We start from the raw sequence: 22,500 nt of genomic DNA, 5'->3' as shown, positions 1-22,500 counted from the left end.
TCGTACCAAAACGTCTAATTCAGCGGGGACATTTTAAGGACAACAGATGAAGACGTAGATTTCCAGAGTAATGTTGTTATTCAGATGTCTGTGACAGATTAGACTGGAGGTGGCTTTTATGTCAGCCAAGCTCATTTGTGATGTAAGACGGTTTTCACGAGTTTATTTAAGCCCTTGACTGTTGCTGAACATCATCTTTTGATTCATTGTTTGTGATTCATTCGACTCTTTTACACTTGTGTTGTTAAGCTTTTGACTTGGGGAAAAAAAATCCCTCAACCCTGAAACCCAAATAGAGATGCCTTTTACACCTCTTTTCATTCCCATTTCATTCTTTTAGAATGACATGGGAATGAAGTTTTCCCCGTGGGGAGAATACGGAACAAAACTGGTTTAAATCTAACACACACCCATCAAAAGCCTGACAAGGGGCGGGACACATGGGTTGTTTTTTTTTGGTTACGTTAAATTTTTATTTATTTCATTTATTTATTTATTTATTTGTTGATTATACTTTATTAATCCCTCCGGGGGAAATTTGTCTTCTGCATTTGACCCATCCTATACCGAGGAGTAGTGGGCAGCCGCAGGGCAGTGCCCGGGGCCCAACCCCAGCTCTCTCTTCCGGTGCCTTGGTCAGTGGCACCGACAGGAGCATTTACCCTCAACATAGGCCATTTATTTATTTACCCTCAACATACGCCATTTTTGCACCAAATCTATGAATAATTCCTAATTTAAATACATGCAAATAGTACCGGAGCACAAAGACGCCATTTGCGTGGCAGCGCAGTCAGCGGTGCATCTCACCCTTTGCGGCTGCTTTGTGAACGAGAGTCTTTCTTTTTCTGTTATTTATTTTGTTTTAGCTGCATTTTTTTGAATTGGCACCTGACTAAATACAAAAAATAAAATCAAAGATTGGGTCTTCAAGCAACCTCAAGAAACCGTCAGCTGCACACATTTGACTATTTTCAATGTCGACCAAGTCCGAACCGCTGTGGAAAGAAACAGATTTGCATTCAGATTGAAGTGTATGCAGTCACCGTGACGACGTTTGGTTCCTTTTGACATTTCCTTGGACGGGACTTGTACTACTACTACTACTACTACTACTAATCCAATGTTACCAACAGTTTAGCTGGTAGAGTTCATATCGTTGTTCATTACGGTCTTTCCACTAAATTAGCTCCACGAACAACACAGGGCTTTGTCTCCCGGCCTGGGCGGAGTGCCGGCGCGGTGCCCAGTGTTCCGTCTTCTGGGGAATGTCCTCTGTTGTTGGTGGGGGTGGCACGGTGGAATGACGTGAATGTGTTTTCCGCACGGCCCGCCAACACACCCACTCTCAGAGTCTGTCTGAAAGCGAGGGAAGACTCAGTCTGTGCTGCGGTCGGGCTGGTAACAATGTCATTACTACGCCGCTTCTGTCATTTTTCATTTTCCCAGTTTTTTGGGGTGGTGTTGCACTACTCTTGCAGACTCCATCTTTGCTGCTTCGCTCTCTCTTTGCTGCAGTTGCCGCAGTGTCTGCCTCTTTTTGCTCATCCTTCTGAAACCCAGTGTTTTTCTAAGCCATCCCCACATCTCTCTATCCACCCTCATCATCTCTTTTAAAGCAAAATTCCTTGTTTGGGAGTCAGAATCATTCAAATTGATCCAGTACCGAGGGAATAACTTTGCGCACGGTCCACACTAGGGCTGCAGGAACGAAATTTGAATAGAATTCAAATATATAAAAAATCACTTTTAAATGAATGAAATCGCCATTTGATTGTGAATTATTATTTTTTTTTTAAATAATTGATTATAAATATTTGGCTAACGTTAGTGAATCAATTCACATGTGATGAGCAATAAGGTTCAATATAAGTTCATTCAGTTTCTTGCACAGTGAACACATTAAAGAGAAAAATAAACCCGACCATCACTGACGGAATGTCCTCTAGTGCAGACGTTCCCAGCCCGCAGACTGTGCCTGGCCGCGGGGAATTTGCCGTGAGAACGCGGCTGGGATTTTTTTCAGGAGCGATCTGTGATCAGCAGCAGGAATCGGAGTAAATGAAATACATCTAGAGTTTTTATTTGCTTTGTTTGGAGAAGAGATTGCTTTGATTGGCGCTGCGGAGATGCGGAACCATGCGGAATTAAATATAAAAATTTAGAATATATTAGAATATTAAAAATAATAAAGAATTAAAAATGTGGATGTGATTATAGAGCAATATCTGCAGCCCTAGTCCACATTACAGTATTTGGCAACCACGTTCTTTGGCAGAGTTTTCCTTTAAAAGGGTCCTTTCTTCCAAAGACAAAGGGGAGGTGGGACGAGCTGAAACCTCAGGGTTTAGAGGCTCTTTAAGCTTCTGCCCCGGCTCATGCCACCTATAGAGTCTTCTGGCTCAGCGAGGAGCCCCGTGGTGGTTCTGCGCCCCACTTTCCCAACAGCGTCCCCAGGCAGGCTCCACAGCCTGCGGGCACTGCCGAGCTCCAAATACATGTTAATGATTATTCTAGCGGAGGTCAGGGGTCAAAACACAGAGCTCCTAGAGGGGGCCAGGCAGACGCACAACAGTCTTTCTGGAACCTCTGGTGAATTTGCGATGCAAAAATCAATCGTTGATTCAGTTATCAGCTTCCCTTTCCCTCTTACTGGTGCATAACAAAGGCCTTGTAATCCAATTGCTCAGTTTCCTGGTGCGGAAAGCGGTTCAGTATGCTTTGGTGTTTATCTCCCCTACTTTGCTGCAGAATGCTGACGGATGCTGTTTGAACAGGTAACCCACACGCTGTGCGTTTGACCCACATTTCACAGTTGGACCCGTTTGACCTGTGTGGTTTTTGAGTAATGCTCTATTTGTAAATTAAAAAATAATTAAAAAAAAGAAGAAACTAAATTATGCCATATCCCACGTCTCGCCGGATTCCTACAACAGGGGCCTCACACTGTGCCTCGGCCCCGGAGCCTGCAACTCACTCTGGGTACTGAGCTCCAGTGGGTGGTGAACCAGGAAACGAATATTTAGTAGACGGGAGTCTTTTCTTTTTGTTCTGTCACTGGAAACTAACTTTGAGAAGCTTTAATGATGAGGCAGACCACCGGAGAATTAGAGTTCTACTGTATGAATAATTGAAAAATAATTTGAAACTGTACGGCTTTGTGTGTGTGTACGTGTGTGCGAGTGTGTGTGTGTGTGTGTGTGTGTGTGTGTGTGTCTGTATGATTTTGTCTGTGCATTTTTGCCTGTGTGTTTCCGCAGAAATATATATGTTGAAATGCGTGTGCGCATGCAGAAGCACATAATGTGTACGTGTGTAAGAATTGATATGTGAGTTTGCGTGTTTGCGAGTATGTTTGCCATGTAGGAGTGTGTTTGTGTCTGTACATTCCTTTACTGTGCGCGTGCATGCGTTTGTGTGTGCTTGCGTGTGTGTGTGTGTGTGTGCGTGTGCGTGCGTGCGTGCGTTTGTGTGTGCTTGCGTGTGTGTGTGTGTGTGTATGTGTGTGTGTGCGTGCGTGTATGTGTGTGTGTGCGTGCGTGCGTGTGTGTGTGTGCGCGTCTGCAAACCGTGCAACAGTCCTCTGGTGCAGAACAAATCAGAGGCAGACTCTCTTGCAGACGACGCTCGGCGCTGAAGGTTTCCTGTTGAATAGCTGCGGCGGATAATCAGATTTGGTGCGCACACTGTCGCGAGGCAGAGGAGCGGGCAGGTTTTCGAGAAAAACATCACAATATTAGATTTCACGAAGAGTTTATGAAGAGTTTAGGAAGAGCGAGGATGAGAACGTTGCGCTATTTGATCCGCGGGAACGCGGCGGAATTCGGAGGCAGCGCCCCTTTCGCTCCTGTGCTCCTTTAAGAAGCTCCTCATTAAAGCCGCCGTTGTATTGTGCTTAAAGGAGTGCAAAGGGCTTTACACACTTAATATTCTTCCCAAACCCCGGACACCTACAGCTGCCGATAGCACAGCTGCACACCGAGATGCATAAAGGATTTGTTTCGACTGTGGGTCGTTTTTTTTTTTGTTGTTTCTTTTTCCCTCTCCTGTGATCTCGTACTGCTGCCTCGCTCTTGTGTTCTTGCTTGTGCATCCGGGTGGGGTGTTTTGGCGTTCTGATGGACTGGGGGATGGCAGCCCCGACTTCAGAACCCTGGCTGGGAGCTGTGAAGATGGAGTAATATGTTCAAATATTTTTCTTTTATGCTCATAGCATCACGTTTTTGAGATCCCACTCGGGATAACTGGATGACTGTGTTAAATGGTTCATCTGGAAGTGTGAAATTGAAGGTGTTAAGCTCGATGGCTCTATTTAACGCTGGATTGCTGTTTTCATGACAGTGAAATCCAAGTCTCAATTGAAATCAGAAAATGATTTGTTGAGGAACAGTGGTGATCCTTTGTGGTCTCAAGTGATGACCCCAATTTGTATTATATTTGCCCTTTTTATTAAACAATAATTATACAGTAGTACCTCGACTTAGGACTGTAATTCATTCTATAAGAACGGTCTTATGTTAAAACAGTCGTATGTCGAAGCAATTTTTCCCATATAAATTATGAAATCATGAAGGGTGAAAATAAACAAAATACACAGCACAAACACAGTAAATATGAAAAAAATATCGATAATCCACAAGCTACGTGCACACATGATGTAGGTCGCCCGCTGACTGACTGCTAAACAGGTATGCATGTTTGTACTACTACTTTTTTGGGGGATATGCGCCCTGTATGTGATATGCTATTGTCTGCTTATGTATCAAGTGTGCCAGTAGATATTACAGCATATTTATTGTACAGCATTTAGTTGTCATTTAGCTAGGAATGGTGGAAAAGAGGTAGTTACACGCTTTATTTTATGTTCAGGTTTTCACAATTACCCACCCTTCTGCAGCACGTGCCGACACACACACACTTACATGCTGACAGCTGTCTGTACGGTGAAAGTGAGACAGTGCCGTACAATCATTTCGGTAGTGGTCTGCTATACTCTCTGCCTGTCTTCTACTTTTTTGCACTGTGTCTCCGCTGTCATATTCGAGCCATCAAGGCCATCTATGTGTAAAGGCGTGCACGCTAGTTTATGTGTGTGCCAGTGTGAGTGTTATATATATATATATATATATATATGTTTATATAGGCTTATAGGAATATAAGCATTCTTTTCACAGAAAACCAGACAGCAGGACAAATTGACATTGAGATATTTATACATTACTCTGTTAACAGAATTACTGTTTTTTTTTTAAATAAGCTCCTTAATAAATGGATAAACCCTATTTATTTGACAAACATACCGCAAATAGTATAATCGTTCCTCCACAGTATATGACTGCAAATGTCTCTGATTGATCATTGCAGGTCTGTATTCTCGTGAATAACCAAGCTCGTCAGACGGACATGCGCTGGCAAATCTATGTTTTGAAGTGGGTGTGTCTTTGGAGAGTTCATGATTCACTCAGCAAGCTGGTTAACGTGGCTAATGAAAGAGGTGACTCACTCAGATATCAGGGGTGGGCAGCCTCCTCTTTCCTCCACAGACGCTGCACTTTGCTCACAGGGCGTTCCCTTGTCATATCATTTTCACCGCGGTGCTTTCTCCCTGCTAATTTAAGTGGCAATCCGTGAGATTATTTTGCGGATGAATCCCATATTCAACGCTTGATTTAGCTCAGCCTTTTTCCCAGAAACAGTCATTCAAGGTATTTGCATTATGTATCCGGGTCCTCTATATGCTGATTCCGTTGTTGGTGGCGGCGACCGCCTCTCCCGGGGAGAATGCAAAGATCGCGCTCGAGCAAAAAGTGAAAAGTGGTCGCGGGGGATTTGATAAACCTGCATTGCGGTCAGTAAACTTTCGGTGTGGATGTGCGGTGATCCAATACGGATCACTGAGGGTTAACCCGGACGTTAAACCAAAACATTAGCATTTTTGGATGGAATTCTGCGACTGGTATTGTAATTAACCCAACAGGGATGATCTGATGGATTGCCATAACTGCCTTGTCTCTTTAAGTGTCTAACCTTAAATCGAAGTAAACGTAACACTTTCTATCAAATACGGTTGAGCGGGATAGAAACATAAACACTGCAGCATCGGGCGGCGTGACCTATAGTGATACATACTGTACGAGCGTTGCAAAATGCTTTCAGATAAATGTTGACAGAAGTGATGCAAGCATTGCTTCGACCCATCACACACGCACACACGCACATGCACACACGCGCACACACACACACACACACACACACACACACACCCTCTTTCTTTTTTCTCAGTCCTTTCAGAACCGCAAAAAAAAAAAAAGATGCGATGGCAGTGTGCTCAAAGAGAATGTTACCGCGGGCCCCAAGGCAACGGACGAGCTACAGTAGCGCCGCTCCCTTCGCAAACCAGCACGCTGTTCCTATCTTCTCAGCATTAATTAATCAGACAAACCGAGGAGCTCCCTCCGATCTGTAATCTCTCTGTGTGGGGAATAGGATTTGTATTTGACGAGGTTATTTACTTTAGTTGTAAAAAAAAAAAAGCGCTTTAAAACCTGCATCGCTTTCCTTCCCTTCTCTTTTGGAAACGACGAATAAGGCTTTCTCTGGAACTAGAGAGATCTGCAAAGTGACAGATCTCACATTGACGTCAGTTCTGAGGTTCTAACTACAACATCAGATCTATTGTTTGTTTTTTTTGTTATAATCGCTTGCAGAATTGGACCGATGCTGAAATTCCCCAATTCCCAAAACGCGCAGAGCCATGTCATGTCAGATATTCCTGAAAAACGACTTGATTTCCTCAGGGCATGCTGGAAGTTACCAATCAAGATTCATAATTATATGCCATTAATTATGTTCTAATGATCACAAGCTAATGCTCTAAGTTCATACTGTTCAATTAGGGCTGGGGATTCGATATCGGCCGTGAAAATGATCCCTAATCCTACGCCTGTGTGTTTCTGGTGATAGTGATCGGTTCTCGGGTCTGTTATTAATGCACGTCTAGCGAGAAGGGAAGCAGGAACGAGGGTATCCGGCATCCGAGTACCAGTGTCCATTAGACCATTCCCATTGATTATTGCCGGCCTTGTCATCAAGTATCGTGGCTGCCATGGATCTGCCTGAATGTGCATGACATGCATACAAAATCACACGCGGACCCACACATACAGGCACACACGCATCCCTGGCATATTCCATCTTGGTGTAGCAGATAGTGCTCCATAAATAGCCATTTAATTAATATTGTGATGTTTCCACCGGAGATGAAATGTCTCCTGTCAGCCTCCCAGGCTGGCGTGCCTGTACCCTCTCCTCTCAGCGGCGTAGCGGGCAGCGGTTGTGCCTGGCAGCGACTGCCAGGTGCCAACGATTCCATTAGAGCACAGGCAGCGCTCTATTTGTCCCAGCCTCTGTGTGTTTAATGGAGGCAGTGGAAGCCACAGCTGCTTCCAGGGTGAGAAATGTGTGTGTGCGTGCGTGCGTGCGTGCGTGCATGCGTGCGTAGGTTTTTGGAAAATTTGCATTCATGTAAATGCGAGAGGTCCAAAGCTGGAGTGTGATTTGTGGTGTTTTAAAGCCGTGGCTCTGTGATCAATGACCTTACTTTGACATAGGCCAGTCAGAGGTGGTGACTTCTGATCCAAACCTCCATTGATCTGGTCTGTATGTGTATTTGTATGTGTGTGTGTGCGTGTGCGTGTGTGTGTGTGTATGGGGGGGGGGGGGGGTTGCCCACATGCATTTGAACCCGTTATGTTCTTACCTCCCGCTCCGCATTGGCCCAAATACAACAGTTCATCTGTCATACAGTTCTGTCCGCAGTAAACGGAGCTCTGGGATCAGCAGAAGGCTACAGCATTACGGCATTACTGTTACAGAGGAGACGAAGCGCTCTGTGGGGTTTTAATGGGATAATGTGCGACGCTAAAGATTGCTGCACCAACAGCATAACGCAGGCAAAGCAATGCTGGCCCATTGCCACGCCTTTGTCTTCATGTCGTAAAGATAGTCCACCAATCATGCTGTCAGTTTCATACTTGTTGTCAATTGTCCCCACTTTGTGGAACTGTTGTTAACGGATAGATTCGCCGTTTTGAAACCCCCGGCCTTATTAAAATGTTGGTTCCCATTATTTATAACTGTTTATAGCACAACCGCTCCGAACGCCTCATTGTTCCGAAACGTCCGGCTCTGCTGCAGCTCCTCACCGTGGATAAAGGTTGAAGGCTTATGCTCTTTTCAGGTTGAAAACCCTTTCTCCGGAACAATTTAACACTGTTTTTAACAATTCATTGGCCCATCCAAATATGAAAGGGTAAATGGCGGTGTGTATGGGTGAATGTTTTCAGATGACTCCCCATTAAAGATATGTGTCTTCAAGCTGACCTTTGGCTTTACCGTTCCATTATTTATGGAACTAAGAAACCTATCAATAAAAAAACACCATTGCTCGCTTGACTTTTTCTCTCCCGCGCTTCCCCCTTGCACTTCCCTCGGGTCCAATTCAAACCCCGGGGGATTCATGAGCACGCTGCTAATATGGCGTCTGAGGAGGACACATTCATAATGAAGATATGAAGACAGACAGCGCATGTGCTGCTTCTTACTTTTTTGTCATGTAGCTGTGTGTGGTTGTAGGTCCGGCCCCTGAAAGTCGACGAGTCTAATCATCTGTAGGAGAGCCGTCAGTCGGCTGAGATTCTTCAATTATTTTTTATTTTTTTTTGCCGGTTAGTATGCATTACAATAACAGGATAAAACAGATAGAAGCTTATGTAAATGCACATTGATGACGTTTCAATGAGGAATTTTAAATAAGGGGAATTATGGACTGGTATATTGTATTCGAAGACGCGGACACGGCTCTCCGAGTGCGAGTGAAGCGATGCTGCGTTCACAGGAACTCGGAAAACTGTAATTTGTTTTGGAGGTGATGCCGCGTGCACGAGAACTCGGAAAACTGTAATTCGTTTCGGAAGTGATGCTGCCGAATAGTCCAATCTACGTATTGAACGGCCAGATCCAAAGATTTGGTCAAATAAGCTGTGAAATAATGTTTTCCCTGAGGACCACACTTGTAGCAACGCTGCCAAATTTGTTCTGTTTGTGTTTGTCGATATTGACAACAGTCTCCCCCCTCTCTCTCTCTCTCTCACTCACACTCCCTCTTACTCTCTCTCCTTCTCCCTGTCTCCTTCTCTGTCTCCCTCTTTCGATCTATCTTTCTCATTCTCTCTTTAAGCCCCTGTTCTCTCCTTTAGGAGTGTTATTCTTCAATGTTCATCTCTGTTTGGACTGTGTACAAAAAAACAGTATATATATAGGTTGAGTATTTTTTATGCGTAATAGAAACACGCACGTCTTCAACCCCCCTTCACCCTCCTCACGCTGCTGGCAGGTGGCAACGTGCTGTAATACGTCCTCTGTGTTATTTGTTCCCAGTTTACTTGAGGCGGCGCTCGTCTACTTTGCATATCTAACCTTGTCGTGCATGGGATGCCATATAGGTACATGTATACTAATAAAGGCAACACGTGGGATTGATTCCCCGCTTTTAACCAGGGACGAACAGGGGTATCCAGTGTGATGTATTAAGGAATGGAAAGCTTGAATATAACAATGAAAATAAAACCTTGAAAAAAACCCATATCTTAACATAGAAAATAGGCCATCATAAATTCATTTTGACATTTTTGGTATAAGCAGCTTTGATGCAAAGTTTTAGAGGTGGCGGTACTCTGTTGATACAGTACCTTGCTTGGCTTAGATAATCCATTCTGTGTGTCTGTATTTGAGTGTCTGTGATGTTTTGTCTTTTTAGGGTGCGTCTGGAGGCCTTCTCTGACAACAGCGGGAAGCTGCAGATCTCTCTGCAGGAGATCATAGAATGGCTCACAGCCAAGGACGAAGAGCTGTCGGAACAGTTGCCCATAGGGGGCGATGTTGGGGCCGTCCAGCACCAGAGGGAGTTTCATCAGGTACCACACGCAGACCCAAAATATTATCTCTCAGCTCAAATACACTCAAAATGTCTGACATTTGGGCTCAAGGACACTATCGCCTGAGTAGTTATTCCTAGAGGTGAGGAAGCACAAAAGTGTAATCATCTCCTCGTTATTCCAATTGGTACAACTGAGTGACATTTACATTTGGAGTAAAAGCCTGAGGGATTTTGCACATATAGAGACGGGCAGAGTTTGCTTACCTTTTCACTAATGTATTTGCGGAATAGAGTCAGGTGAACATAAACCATTTCAAGGCAGCTTACAGCCACGGAAACAGATATTTGGGTGGTGTTACTGCTGTTGTGGAAAATCAGACTTCGGGTGAGGCGCTAAACTCACGTCTGGCTTCTCTAAAAATGTACCTTGGGTCTCAGAATACAATAATGCAAACGCTTATTCATTCAGATCTCAAGAGAATTTCACAACATACACAGCATGGCAGTCTGCAGAAAGTCTGAAGAACATTCCATCAAACAGTTGGTTATATAGATGGGGCTCCTCCTGTGGAAAACTGTTGTGGGTGTGTGGCCATACATGTAACATCTTGTGTTATCTATGTCTGACTTTTACCCACTTAAAAATGGAGAAAACCTCTCTCGTAAACAGGAGAGTTTTATGCTTTTTTTTTTGCTGCTTTCACACATGCACTGCAAGCCTGAAATTATCCGACATTACCCGGTGCAGCTGTATGTGTGAATGCAAAAGTCTGAATCATTTGGACTGTACTCGGGTCCGGATTCGGACCCGGACTTTACCCAGCACCCTAATACAAAGCCTGCGTAATGTCCAATTGAGCGGTATGTGTGAACAGAGCAGGTAATTGTCCGGAGCATTCACAGCGTGAATGAATGTCGCGTGTTGATGACGTCTCTATCATGCGCCAGTTATTTACCTTTGTGCGGATCTTCCTGCACGGAGCGTAGCTCCTGCGTACTCCTTTCTGCTTTCCTTTATATTCCTTTCCACTCTTTAGTTTATATGACATTCAAATACATGGAGTATCAACAGCAAAAAAGTCGGTAGCCTCTTCCGCCATCTTTGTGTGAAAACTCTGCAGCGTCATTGGGTCACATCCTGCCTCCGGCACGCTCTACCCAGGCTGCGTCCCTCGCCTCGAACCAAACAGAGTATTTCCAGGAGGTGTAAACGCCTCTGATACGGACGTCTGGATCTCCTGTTGTGAAACTACATGTGTGAAAGGGCAACTGTCTGTGTGTGAAAGCAGCTTCACTGAATACAAGGCCGCCTGACCGTCCTTGGTTCCATCACAGACAACAGCAAAGCATCAATTATTGCATTTTTCTCTCACACTATCAATCAGGTTCTGCTTTCTGTCTTATCAGGACTGGTCGGTTTTCCTTTCTCGTGACCTTGCCCGCAGAGCCTCAGGTGGCTGTGGCGTTCCACTGAAGTATCACAGGCACACACACACACACACACACACACACACACATCCACATTCCACTGCAGTGGAAGCTTTATACTGTTACCAATTAGTGAGTGTTCAGTTATCCGTTAAAATAATATCTTCCGTTCAGCATCTTGGCTGTGAAACAGTGTGGAACAGATCTAAGGGGAAAGAATGGCTCACCTGTGTTTTTAAGCTGCCCAGTGGTGAAATGCATTCCCCAATGGATTAGTCTGGGAGTGTCTCAGCTGATATCTTGCTTAATTAACTTGTTACGTGGCCCTGTCTGATTGTGTCTCAAATAAAATGAGGCGAGACACAATTTGAATGCAATCATTTTCAAATATGATACGAAACATCTGTAATAAATGGAAGTTTTTGTAATTTTTTGATGCGCTCTTTAGTTTTTTATTTTTGGCCATGTGTGTGTCTGTCTGTCTCTCCGTCTGTCTGTCTGTCTGTCTGTCTGTCTGTCTGTCTGTCTGCCTGTATTGTGTTTCCATGTGAAGCGAATAACTTCCTCTGCGACAGGTGATATTTTGGAGAATTCCTCCCGGAGCTGTTAGGATGTTCCATCTTTCAATTTCTGGGAAATCACCTCAGTTCTTGTCTCGGTGATATCTCTCGCCAACTGGAGGCATTGCAGGCACATAAGCACACACACACACACGCACACACACACACACACACACACACACACACACACATACACACACACACACACACACACACACACACACACACACACACACACACACACACACACACACACACACACACACACACTTTCTAATTGGTTCTGTAACTACACCAGAGTACTCTTTTTCTCCCTTGTTCCAATTTTCCTCGACTGCCAGCCCGGCACTGTGTCTGAACGGGACCTGATATTGACAGCGAGAAGTTTGTTCTCCCCCTCCCCCTCCTCGGCTTTTCCAGGCTGGCTGCTCCGTAAAAATCAATTTAGCAATTAACAGGACAAAAACAAATACCCGCCACGACACTATGGATACTATGGATATATATAACGCATACTGTACTGTTATTTTTTCCCTTTTCTTTTCTTTTCCTGGCCCACTTCTCACCTCCTTCCCTCACGCTTTTCTTTCCTTCTCTCCTCCCTTGCTTCTATTTCCTGCCCCGCCCTTTCCTCATCCGCTCGCTCCTCGCTTCCTATCATCTTCAATAACCATGGTTACCCTCTCCTCTCGCTCCCACACTGATGCGGCTACTTAAGCTCTCGCTTCAGTAATTACAAACGTACTGAAGCGTGAGCTTTAGAAAATGCACCACGAGGGCCGTGAACTGTGCCGCTTCCCCCGTTTACAACCGAACTCCATTGCGCCATGGCCCCCACGCGCCCTCCCCTCCCCTTTCTTTTCATCTCCTCTCCACCTGCTGCTCCTTTCCTCCCCCCAAGTCCTCCCTCCTTCCTTCCCTTGGCTCTTTATCTCCTCTCCTCTTGCTCCCCCTCCTTTCCACTCATTTATGCTCTTTCTCCTCTCCCTACCTCTTCTCCTCCTTCCCCCCCTTCTCCTTTCCTCTCTTCCCCTGCGCTCCTTTCGTCTCCCCTCTCCCGCCTTCTCTTTTTTTCCTCTTCTCCTCCTCCTCCTCCTCCTCCTCCTTTTTTCTTCTCTTCTCTCACCCCTCTCCTCTCTTCTCCTCTCCTCCTCCCCGCCTGTCATTTCCTCTCCTCTCCTTTTTGCCCTTCTCCTCTCCTCCTCGCTTCTCCTGATCTCCTCCCCTTTCCTCCTTTCCTCTCACCCCTGTCCTCTCCTTTCCTCCCCTCCTCTCCTCTCCCCGTCCTTCTCTCCTCCTCATCCTCCTCATCACTTCTCTTCCTCTGCGTTCGTTTGATCTCCCCTCATTTATTCTCCTCCCCTCCTCTCCCTTTCCCTTCCTCTTCTCTCCTCTCCTTGCCCCTCGTTTCCTCTCCTCCTTCTCCTCTCCTCCTCCTCTCATTTCTGCTCTTTTCCTCTCCTTTACTGTCCTCTCATTTGCTCTCCTCCCCTCCTTCTCTTCATTCCTTTTCTTTCCTCACACCCCTCTCCTCTCTCCCCTCCTTTCCTCTCCCATCTCTCCTCCCCTCCCCTCCTCTCCCTCTCCCCTCCTCCTCCTCCCCTCCTCTCTTCGCCTCCCCTCCTTTCCTCTCCTCTTCTCTCCTCCCCTCCCCTCCTCTTCCTCTCCCCTCCTCCTCCCCCTCTCCTCTCTTCCCCTCCTTTCCTCTCCCCTCCTCCCCTCTTCTCATCCTCCTCTCCCCTCCTCCATGCCCCTACTGCCTTCCTCTCAAATGTCCCATTTTCTGTGTGGCACTCCTTTATAATCCAATGCCTCTGCTCCCCAAGCATCTGGTCGCTCTAAAACTTTTTTTTCCAACATGGCAGAGAGGGAATTTGCATCCCAGTTTTCTATGGAGAATTAAAGCGTTTTAAGAAATGTGAATTATTGATCTTAAGTGGGTTTATTCTGATGTATTTTGTCATATATGTGAGTTGGATTCCCTCCATGCCTCTGTGCAACTGCCTGTATGTGTATGTGTGTGCAGGTGTACTTGCGTCTTTGGTTGGGGACATGTGTGCACAGTATGAGGGAGTATTTCGGGAGTGTGTGTGTGTGTGTGTGTGTGTGTGTGTGTGTGTGTGTGTGTGTGTGTGTGTGTGTGTGTGTGTGTGTGTGTGCGTGCGCACATGCAGGAGGATTTGGGATTGTGTGTTTGGCAGTGGGGACGAGTCTGTGCTTGGGGAAGGATGATTCTGTTGCTCCAGCAGAATCCACCCAGCAGCCTCAGAAGAGAGGCAAAATTGAAATGAGAATCTTTTTTTTTTTTTTTTTTTTCTCTGTTTGTGAGAAAGCGCAGAGTGGGACACCCCCTCCCCAGGGGCTGAGCAGCACTAAATCGAGTGACATAAACATGTTCAGAAGGAGTCGCTGAAGTCCTTTCCTCTATCTAACTTCTCCTCTCCCATGCATACTTTATCTTAATCTGATCAGAGGACTTTGCTCTTAATGTTTATTCAAACAAAGATGGCGCCTCTGAGTGTGAAATTTAGCTGGAATTAAAGTTTTAACATGACGGCTGGCTCAGGGAATCTCAACTCTCAGCTCCACTTCTGGCTGCAAAGCTCCTAAAGAAAGGGACGGATAGAATGAAACGCTTGAGAGGAGGAAAAGAGGCTAAACCACGGGGAGGGGTGGGGCGGGTAGATGATGGCTGAATCAAAAAGAGAGTGAGAATTTGTGAGCGAGAACTGGGGTGTTTGAAACAGATGATAGAGGGAGCAAAAGCGTAGGGGGTGGGGAAGGGGAAGGAAAGACGAGAACGGGAGGGGAGGAATCGGTTTTTGCAATAAAAACACCAGGAATCTTATCTCCTAATGCAGCTCCCACACTGCTGCATGTTTGCATGGTATTGTCTGGTGTGGGCCAGTTCAATAGAGTCCGTGTGAGTCTGCGGGTGGAGCGCTATCGTGTCTAGCGGGCTGTTCCTGGGGTTTAGCCATCACTGCTGCTCCGCTCAGTGCTGCTAATTGAAGTTTGCATAGAGAGCATCAAATGTGGGCTACTAGACCTCGGCTCACCAGCTAATTGCATGTTCTTTGTGGATGGGCCAGCTGACCAATGCTCCAAGGAGACGTTGCCTCCTATTTTGCCACGGGCTTTCACAAGCACTCAGCCACATGAGTCTTGAGTGAGTGTGTGTGTGTGTGTGTGTGTGTGTGTGTGTGTGTGTGTGCGTGTGCGTGTGTATGCGTGCTTGAGCGTGTGTGTGTGTGTGTGCGCACGTGTCTGTGAGAGTACATTAAAGTTGAAGTGTACATGTATGCAAATTTGTGGTTATGTACGCCTGCGGGTTTTTCTTTACTTTGCTGTCTTTGTATGTCTGTGTTGTCCTGTGTGTGTATGTGTCTGTGTGTGTGTGTGTGTGTGTGTGTGTGTGTGTGTGTGTGTGTGTGTGTGTGTGTGTGTGTGTGTGTGTGTGTGTGTGTGTGTGTGTGTGTGTCTGTGTGTGTGTGTGGCAGACTTTTATCTATATTTTTTAATTCTTCCAACCCCCAACTTCCCTCTCTTACTCACACACACACACGCACGCACGCACGCACGCACACACACACACACACACACACACACACACACACACATGCACACACACACACACACACACACACACCTCCCCCCCTTCCCTATCACTCTGCCGGCAGGCGTTCATGGAGGATGTCAAGTCTCGGGGGCCCTTCATCTACTCGGTCCTGGAGGCGGCCCAGGCCTTCCTGGCACAGCACCCATTCCAGGAGCCCGAGGAGACCCTGCCCGATGGAAAAGGTCTGCCCACACCCCCACGACCCCACTCCCCCACTCTGCGCCGACTGTCGCGCTAGCCAAAACATCACACTCACTCACAACAGCCCGAATCTATTTACGTAGGTCGGACCCATGCAGGTGAGATCTCCCATTATCTGTTATGAGTAGTGATGGGTCCTCTGATGTCTCGCTGTGTTTGGGGGAAAGCGTCAAGGTCAGCACCAATTAGCTTCTGTTCAATGGCTCCGCATCACCATCTGCTCAGATCAATATTACAGTAGGCGGTGTTGTTTCTCCACCCCCTTATTCGCCCCGCTCCGTTTGGCTTCTCCACAGCAGCTTGAACTCTAGGGGACTAACCCATTGCCTCTACCCGATACTCCCCCGTGCATATAGACCCATATAGTCCGTCTGTCCGTCTGTTTGTCGATCATATCATTTAGTCTGTCAAGCCTTTTCTCCCAACTCTGCAAACAAATTAACCGAGCCACATCCACTGTTTCAAATTCATCTCCTCTTTATTCTTCAGTCGATGTCTTTCCCCCTCCTCCTCCTCCGCCTGCCGCCGCTCCATCTCCCCCTCCCCTCCCCCTCCCTCCTTCCACCTGATCACAAACTGTGTTTCGGTCTGCGCTCATTCTGCCCCACCGCTCGCCTGATCCTTTTCACCTTTTTAAGCTTTCATCCCCTCCGAAGCCCGGCTCCGGCCTCATGTACCTCTCTCGCTGCAGAGGTGTCACCGCGGCGACGGATCCTAAATGTGAGCCGTTCGGTATGGAAGCAGGCCAACGTGGCCAGCGACCTGTGGGAGAAGCTGACGGCCCGCTGCGTGGACCGCCACAGGTCGGGCACCCTATCCTCTAAACCTCGTGCTGCGAATGTTCAGCCACTGGCGGTGAGGAATGGTTTAAAAGACAGACTTGTTGGTGAAGGCTGGTTGGGGATTGGTAGGTGGAGCAGGGGGATATCCTGTGCATCTATAGTCTTGAGTCAAGTGTCTACCGTATCTGACCATCCTACGATGTTTCTCTGCCCAGAGTAACCTTTTTAAGACAAACAACCATTCTGAAATATGTTCACAAATAGACAGTGAACATCAATACTGAGGTTAGTTTCCTTTTTATCAGAGCGCCAACGAGTGAATAATTTATTAAGAGTCTGCGCCGCTCGAAAACACATACTCAGCGTCCTTATTTGTCATTCATCACTTTGATGAATTGAAGTTGTAAAGGAGTATATGTGAGATGAATCATTTCGTGCTGCCATAACACTAATTTAGAGGTAAAATCAATTGCGCGCCGGGAGTCCCCAATATTGAATTAAGGTAATGACTGTCAAAACTGAGAGAAGGTAATGAATGTCAAAATGTGCTGCACAAAAAGAAGCGGAATTAGCTCCGGGTTCGTACAAAGCCTTTTAGGTGTGTTGTCAGGGTCCATGATGCACATTGATGTTGGCGACCCTGAAGGTTTTATCGCAGTGCCACGTTCTTGACGTGTGACCAACCCCATGGTTTGGACCAAGAGTCCTGGCCTCTTTGAAGCCAAAGCCAATGGCGACTGCTATGAATGGAGAATGCGGTGAACAATTCGGTCCGATCTGTGGTGCTCGTTGTCAGTCAGTGTCACTCCAGGGCAGGAGCACACGTTATGAAAATGAAATGAAATTAGAAAAACACTCCAATTTTCAGACAATGGTTTAAAGGCTAATGGTCTTGTGTGAGTCATTTTTGTTGAGTTTGAGCCGATACCGACTCTTTATTCTTGTCATATGCAGCTGAATTCTCACTGAAGTCTGAGTCGTTGACTGATATAAAGATATCATATCTGACACAGATAAATATATACTATATATATATATATATTTTGCCCAGAAGTTATAACAAAATCATGATGAATTACATTTAGGTACAGTATTTCCTGGGAAACGTGCTGTAGCACTGGCTGCAGGCGACAGTACGATTCCCTTTCCCACCGCCGCCAAGCTGCCTCGAATCGGCCGAATCAGCGCCCTGCGCCCGAAATCATTGTTATCATCTATTATTTATACTTGTGGCCAGCGAGTCTTTTTGTCCGTCCTTATAATAAAGAAACTCTCGCCTTGTTGGCAAAGCACAGAAAGAAAGACTCAGTCTCGCTCCCTAAACCCCTACTTGTGGGAGTCTCTGCCCAAGGGAACCGTGCCGTCGTCTGCAGCCGGTGCTTGACACGCCCCTTGGTCCTCCACACATGCATTTTTATGATTTAGAGGACGCGCAAAATTGCAAAGAAACTGCAGGAATTCTCATGTTCCATTAATGCAGGTTACTGAAAATTTAGATTCAACTGTGCGTTCGGCTATTGCACGTTCACATCCCTGCCAGGATTCTGTTACCGCGTGGATATGAGCCACCTTTTGCTGCATTGATTGCTTTGGCTCTGAGTGTGATTCTGTTAGTTTAACGGTACCTTTGCTCGGCTATTTTGTCCAGCGGCTAACACGGCGCGTGGGGAGAAAGATATTGAGGAGTGTGGCTTGACCTTGTGAGATAATGGCATTGCAATTCCTAGTGGTTGCCAATAGGCCAGATTGGAGCTTGGTGATATAAATGGATGTAGGCAGATGACAAAATATGGCTACGGTAACATTAATTTAATCTGTAGTAAATTAAGCACTATTAAAGCTACATTAAGCAATATTTCCGCTAATTAATCAAATCTGAAGACTCCCAGTAATGTGAAGGGGGTTGCTAAATTCTGACGATTGCCCTGAGAATCCCCTTCCCAGTCTACTGCTACACGTGCTTAAAAGTATTCCTTCTCCAAATTTTGATGGAATGAGTCATGGTCGACTTAATACGGTTCCGAAGTCAGGTCAGCTTCCATTCACTTAGATATTCATTCTAAAATCTGCAGTCTGCAGCGAGATTCTGTTTTTGGTGGAGGCTGGAGGGGGATTGGGGGTCCCCCACAGTTAGAAAGATTGAGGCATAGAAAAGGTCAGTTATTGTGAAGCAAAGGTGACAATTGAAGGCTAAGTGGTTAAAGAAAACGGATGCATGGGTGGACCAACTGAGTATTTTGCATGGTTTTACCAGTGGAAAGTTGTCGTGGTGGTTTTCTTTGGAGAGTAGGTCAACCTTTCTAGCATGACGCCATGCTGCCATGCGTTCAACTTCACCGCAGTTGTCTCTGTGGCCGTACTTCAATGAGCATGAGGTCAGCAGTTCAGCTTTAGCTTCGGTTTGAGTTCATTTTTATTTTTATTTTTTTTTAGAGGGAAAAATAACCTTGTAGGCAGGCAAATGGGCGAACAAACATATACAGCGAGATAACAACTTTAAAGATGTTTTTTTTGCAACAAAGGCAGGTAAATAACGTGGTTCCACATTGCCACATGGATCCGGGGGCCGTGTGAAGATTTCAGAAGTGATTGCAACTAATCCTCTATGTATTCTAGCTAAATACAATATTTTAGTACATGTAACGGGTAAACTGGATAAAAACACTTTGGGGCAGTTTCGCAGACGTGGTTTAATATAAATCAGGAATGAACTAATCCTACTTAGATTAATCCAGAATTTAAAAATGCCTTTCTGGGACGTTGCTTCATTTATGTTAATTAGCTATATACTAGCATTTTAGGTAGTCGAGATGAAAAGGCCTGATCTGTGTCCGCGAAAACCACCCCTTTGAGTTTACCGCGGCCTTAAAACCCCGTTTCCCAGACACATGGACAGGACCCTGGAGCGCCTGCTGCAGACCCAGGCGACCATGGAGGAGCTGGCCATCGCCCTGGAGCAGGCGGAGGGGGTCCGAGATGCCTGGGAACCCGTGGGAGACCTCTTCATCGACTCCCTGCAGGACCACATCGACGCCACTAAAGTAGGGGGCATTTGTTTTTTGTTTTTTTTGTCCAAAGTGACTCTATCACCCCACCCCCCCGCTGCCAAATCACTAACAGCTGCTGATTTGACATGTGCGTCGTAGTTATTCGATTTCCTCATCCCTGGTAGCTTAGCTTTGATCTGGCAGATGGTGATGAGAGACACTTGATAGTCCTTGACACGGTGAGATAGACGGCCCTCGTTTGATATAACGCTGTTGAACAAATGGCGGGTCATTGGTTTAGTCATTGCGGAGCGCCATGCGCTGCCTGGCCGGGCGTGGGCGCGGCAGCCCGGCTATAATTGAGCCGAGCTATTCATTAGAAGTGAGGGCACTTCACAATAATCATGTCACTGTTTGGACTCCTGTCACAGCCAGCACATGTTCAGCCAGGACTCCGGGGGCAAGCTTGTCGACCGGCCTCATCTGTGCTCACACACATGCTGTGGATGCACAAACACACACATTGGGCAAGCGTACAGTGCAAACAGGAGTGTGCATGTATTTAAAAACACTAATCTGGCCAAACACTGTTATTAGTGACGCATGGGATTAGGTTACGAGAAGCATATTGCATGAACCCCATTTTTGACAACTCTGTGAAGATCTCTCTCTCTCTCTCTCTCTCTCTCTCTATCTCTTCCTTCCTTATATTTCTCGTTCTGTCTTTTCCCGCACACACACACACACACACACACACACACACACACACACACACACATTCACGCGCTCACACTGTTGCAGTTGTTCAAGGAGGAGCTGGCCCAGGTGAAGGAGGGCATGAAGCACATCAACGACCTGGCCCACCAGCTGGCCATCTCTGACGTCCATTTGTCCATGGAAAACTCCCGCGCCCTGGAGCACCTCAACAGCCGATGGAAGCTCCTTCAGGTACTGCTATCGTGTGCCATCGCCCGGGCAGCAGGAGGCCAGTTAGCGGAAACAAATAGCTTAAAAAAAATGGCCCTGAGGAGTGGCAGTCTAGAAATATACTGAAAATGATACTGAAATTTCAGGATCGTCGGAACGTCTTTCGCCCCGACAGCCAATGTCTTGGCTCTAAATAAGGGACTTTTAATTTGAAAGATCGACATGTGTCTCGGACCACACCATTTTGTTATTTTTGTTATATTTTTAAAATTTTCTTCTAGGAAACCGGTCACTCAGCACACTTAAAATGAATCACCATGCTCTGGCCCCTACGTTAACTTTTTTCACAAAAATTTGTTCCTGGGTGTGGCTTCATAATGACACACACCCCTTATGCAAAACAAGCCCTATCGTCTTCCTGTAAGTATACTGTATGCCTTACCGCCGTTAGGGCTGAGGATTGGGTTGGGTAAGTTGTGATGATGATGACAATAATTACGCTGGCTGTGGAAGACACTGTGGAAGTTGTTAGTGAATACCAGAATTGGCCAATTTCCCTCCCCTATATTTTCTATTTCAATTTCATACAAAGCATTTCAATCAGAATGCTCATCATCATTATGCGCTGTTGTGTTGTGGTGCAGATGACTAAATGTTGCACAGAGCTGTTGTTTTTTTTTGTTTTGTTTTTTTAGCGTGTGTGAAATGGAAGCACACCTTAACCCTTCAGTTGCCGGAAAAGCGAACTGCAGGGTTCCTCTGTGCTTTCATGGCCGGCTCTCTTCTTCTTCTTCTCCTTATTCTGTGGGCTGCTCCCGTTAGGGGTCGCCACAGCGGATCATCCGCCTCCAATAGCTTCTGTTCTGCGCATCTTCCTCCCTTACACCAACTGCCTCCCTCACCACATCCATAAACCTTCTCTCTGGCCTTCCTCTTTTTCCTCTCGCCAGCTCTCTTCTTAACAAAACAAAAAAAGTGCAAGTTTTTGGGCATCTGCCGCAGGTTTTTCTTTCTTTTTTTTTTTTTTTTTCCACAAAGTGGTTGAAGAGGGACTCGAAATGCCCTGTCGCAAACACTTTATGGTTCTTTCTTAAGCTCATATCAGCAAACCGCCGGAAGATGTCAAGATTCTGATTGATTGTTATTATCACGTGGCTCCGGCGCTGTGATTCGGAAGCGAGGCGGCGGTCCCGGCCTGGAGATGTACGGGGACTCCACGGCCTTTTCTTTGGGGTTAGAATTTCCCCCTTTAGAATCCAGTCGACCTTTCCTCAGCCTCCCCTCATTACAAGATAACCTTCGGCGCCGCAGCTTTACAGCGTCACCTCTGTGGCTTCTCTCTCTCTCTCGCTCTCTCTGTCTCTCTCTCTCCCTCTCTCTCCCCCTCTCTCGCCCTCCCCCCCTCGTCGCCTCGCCTCATCCTGGGATTTTTCCGTTTGCTCGGTGTGAGAACGCCGCGCTGTCCTGGCATCTGTCCTGCTGTGATTCGGTGCCAAAGACCCAAAACAACGGAGCGGACCTTACTCTTCATCTCTCCATCTTTCGCTTGTCATTAATTAAAATGTATGGAAGGTTGAATCCCATTAGCATCTCTTGTTGGTTGCGTTGGCTCCTCTAAACGCCAATAAAAATGCATTTCACGCGAGTATTTCTCATATTTCTCGGGTAATTCAATCGTTTGTCTTCCTTACGGCTTCCCAAATTGCCTCTACAGAAAATAGAATGTGCAGGAGGCACATTTGGCAGAAGGCTCCTCCACACCACATTAAAACCAGCTTTATATGAGTCCAAGCCACTCGGCATCTGGCCCCAGATTACAGAGTTTAATTATTTTTTTCGGCCGGCGAGCAGCGCAGTGTGTGCGTGCTGCGGAGCATGTTCTCGAAAAAGAAAAGTTTACACTCGCGCCGTGTTTTATGAGACGGCTCCATCCATCCGCTTTCCCTCCACCTCTCTCTCTCTCTCTCTCGCTCTCTCTCTCTCTCTGATTGTCTAACGCTCCCTCTTTCTTTATACAACACTTCAAATGGATTCGTCTCCGCCGTGTTTGGCAGAACCT

General features: G+C 46.3%; 1 protein-coding gene across 1 annotated transcript in view; it reads left to right on the top strand.

The window, feature by feature from the left end:
* Positions 1–22,500, top strand: part of drp2 (dystrophin related protein 2) — a gene marked incomplete at its 3' end in the record, with an annotated part of 68,351 nt that overhangs the window by 2,812 nt on the left and 43,039 nt on the right. Inside the window, exons 2-6 of the mRNA XM_080007930.1 lie at positions 9,818–9,974; positions 15,606–15,726; positions 16,437–16,548; positions 19,412–19,568; positions 20,316–20,462. Coding sequence (XP_079864056.1) covers positions 9,818–9,974; positions 15,606–15,726; positions 16,437–16,548; positions 19,412–19,568; positions 20,316–20,462 — 694 coding nt within the window. The remainder of the gene's footprint in view (positions 1–9,817; positions 9,975–15,605; positions 15,727–16,436; positions 16,549–19,411; positions 19,569–20,315; positions 20,463–22,500) is intronic.

Source organism: Zeus faber (assembly GCF_960531495.2).
Source record: "Zeus faber genome assembly, chromosome: 10".
Lineage (NCBI taxonomy): Eukaryota > Metazoa > Chordata > Actinopteri > Zeiformes > Zeidae > Zeus > Zeus faber.
This window is presented reverse-complemented; position numbering and strand designations above follow the sequence as displayed.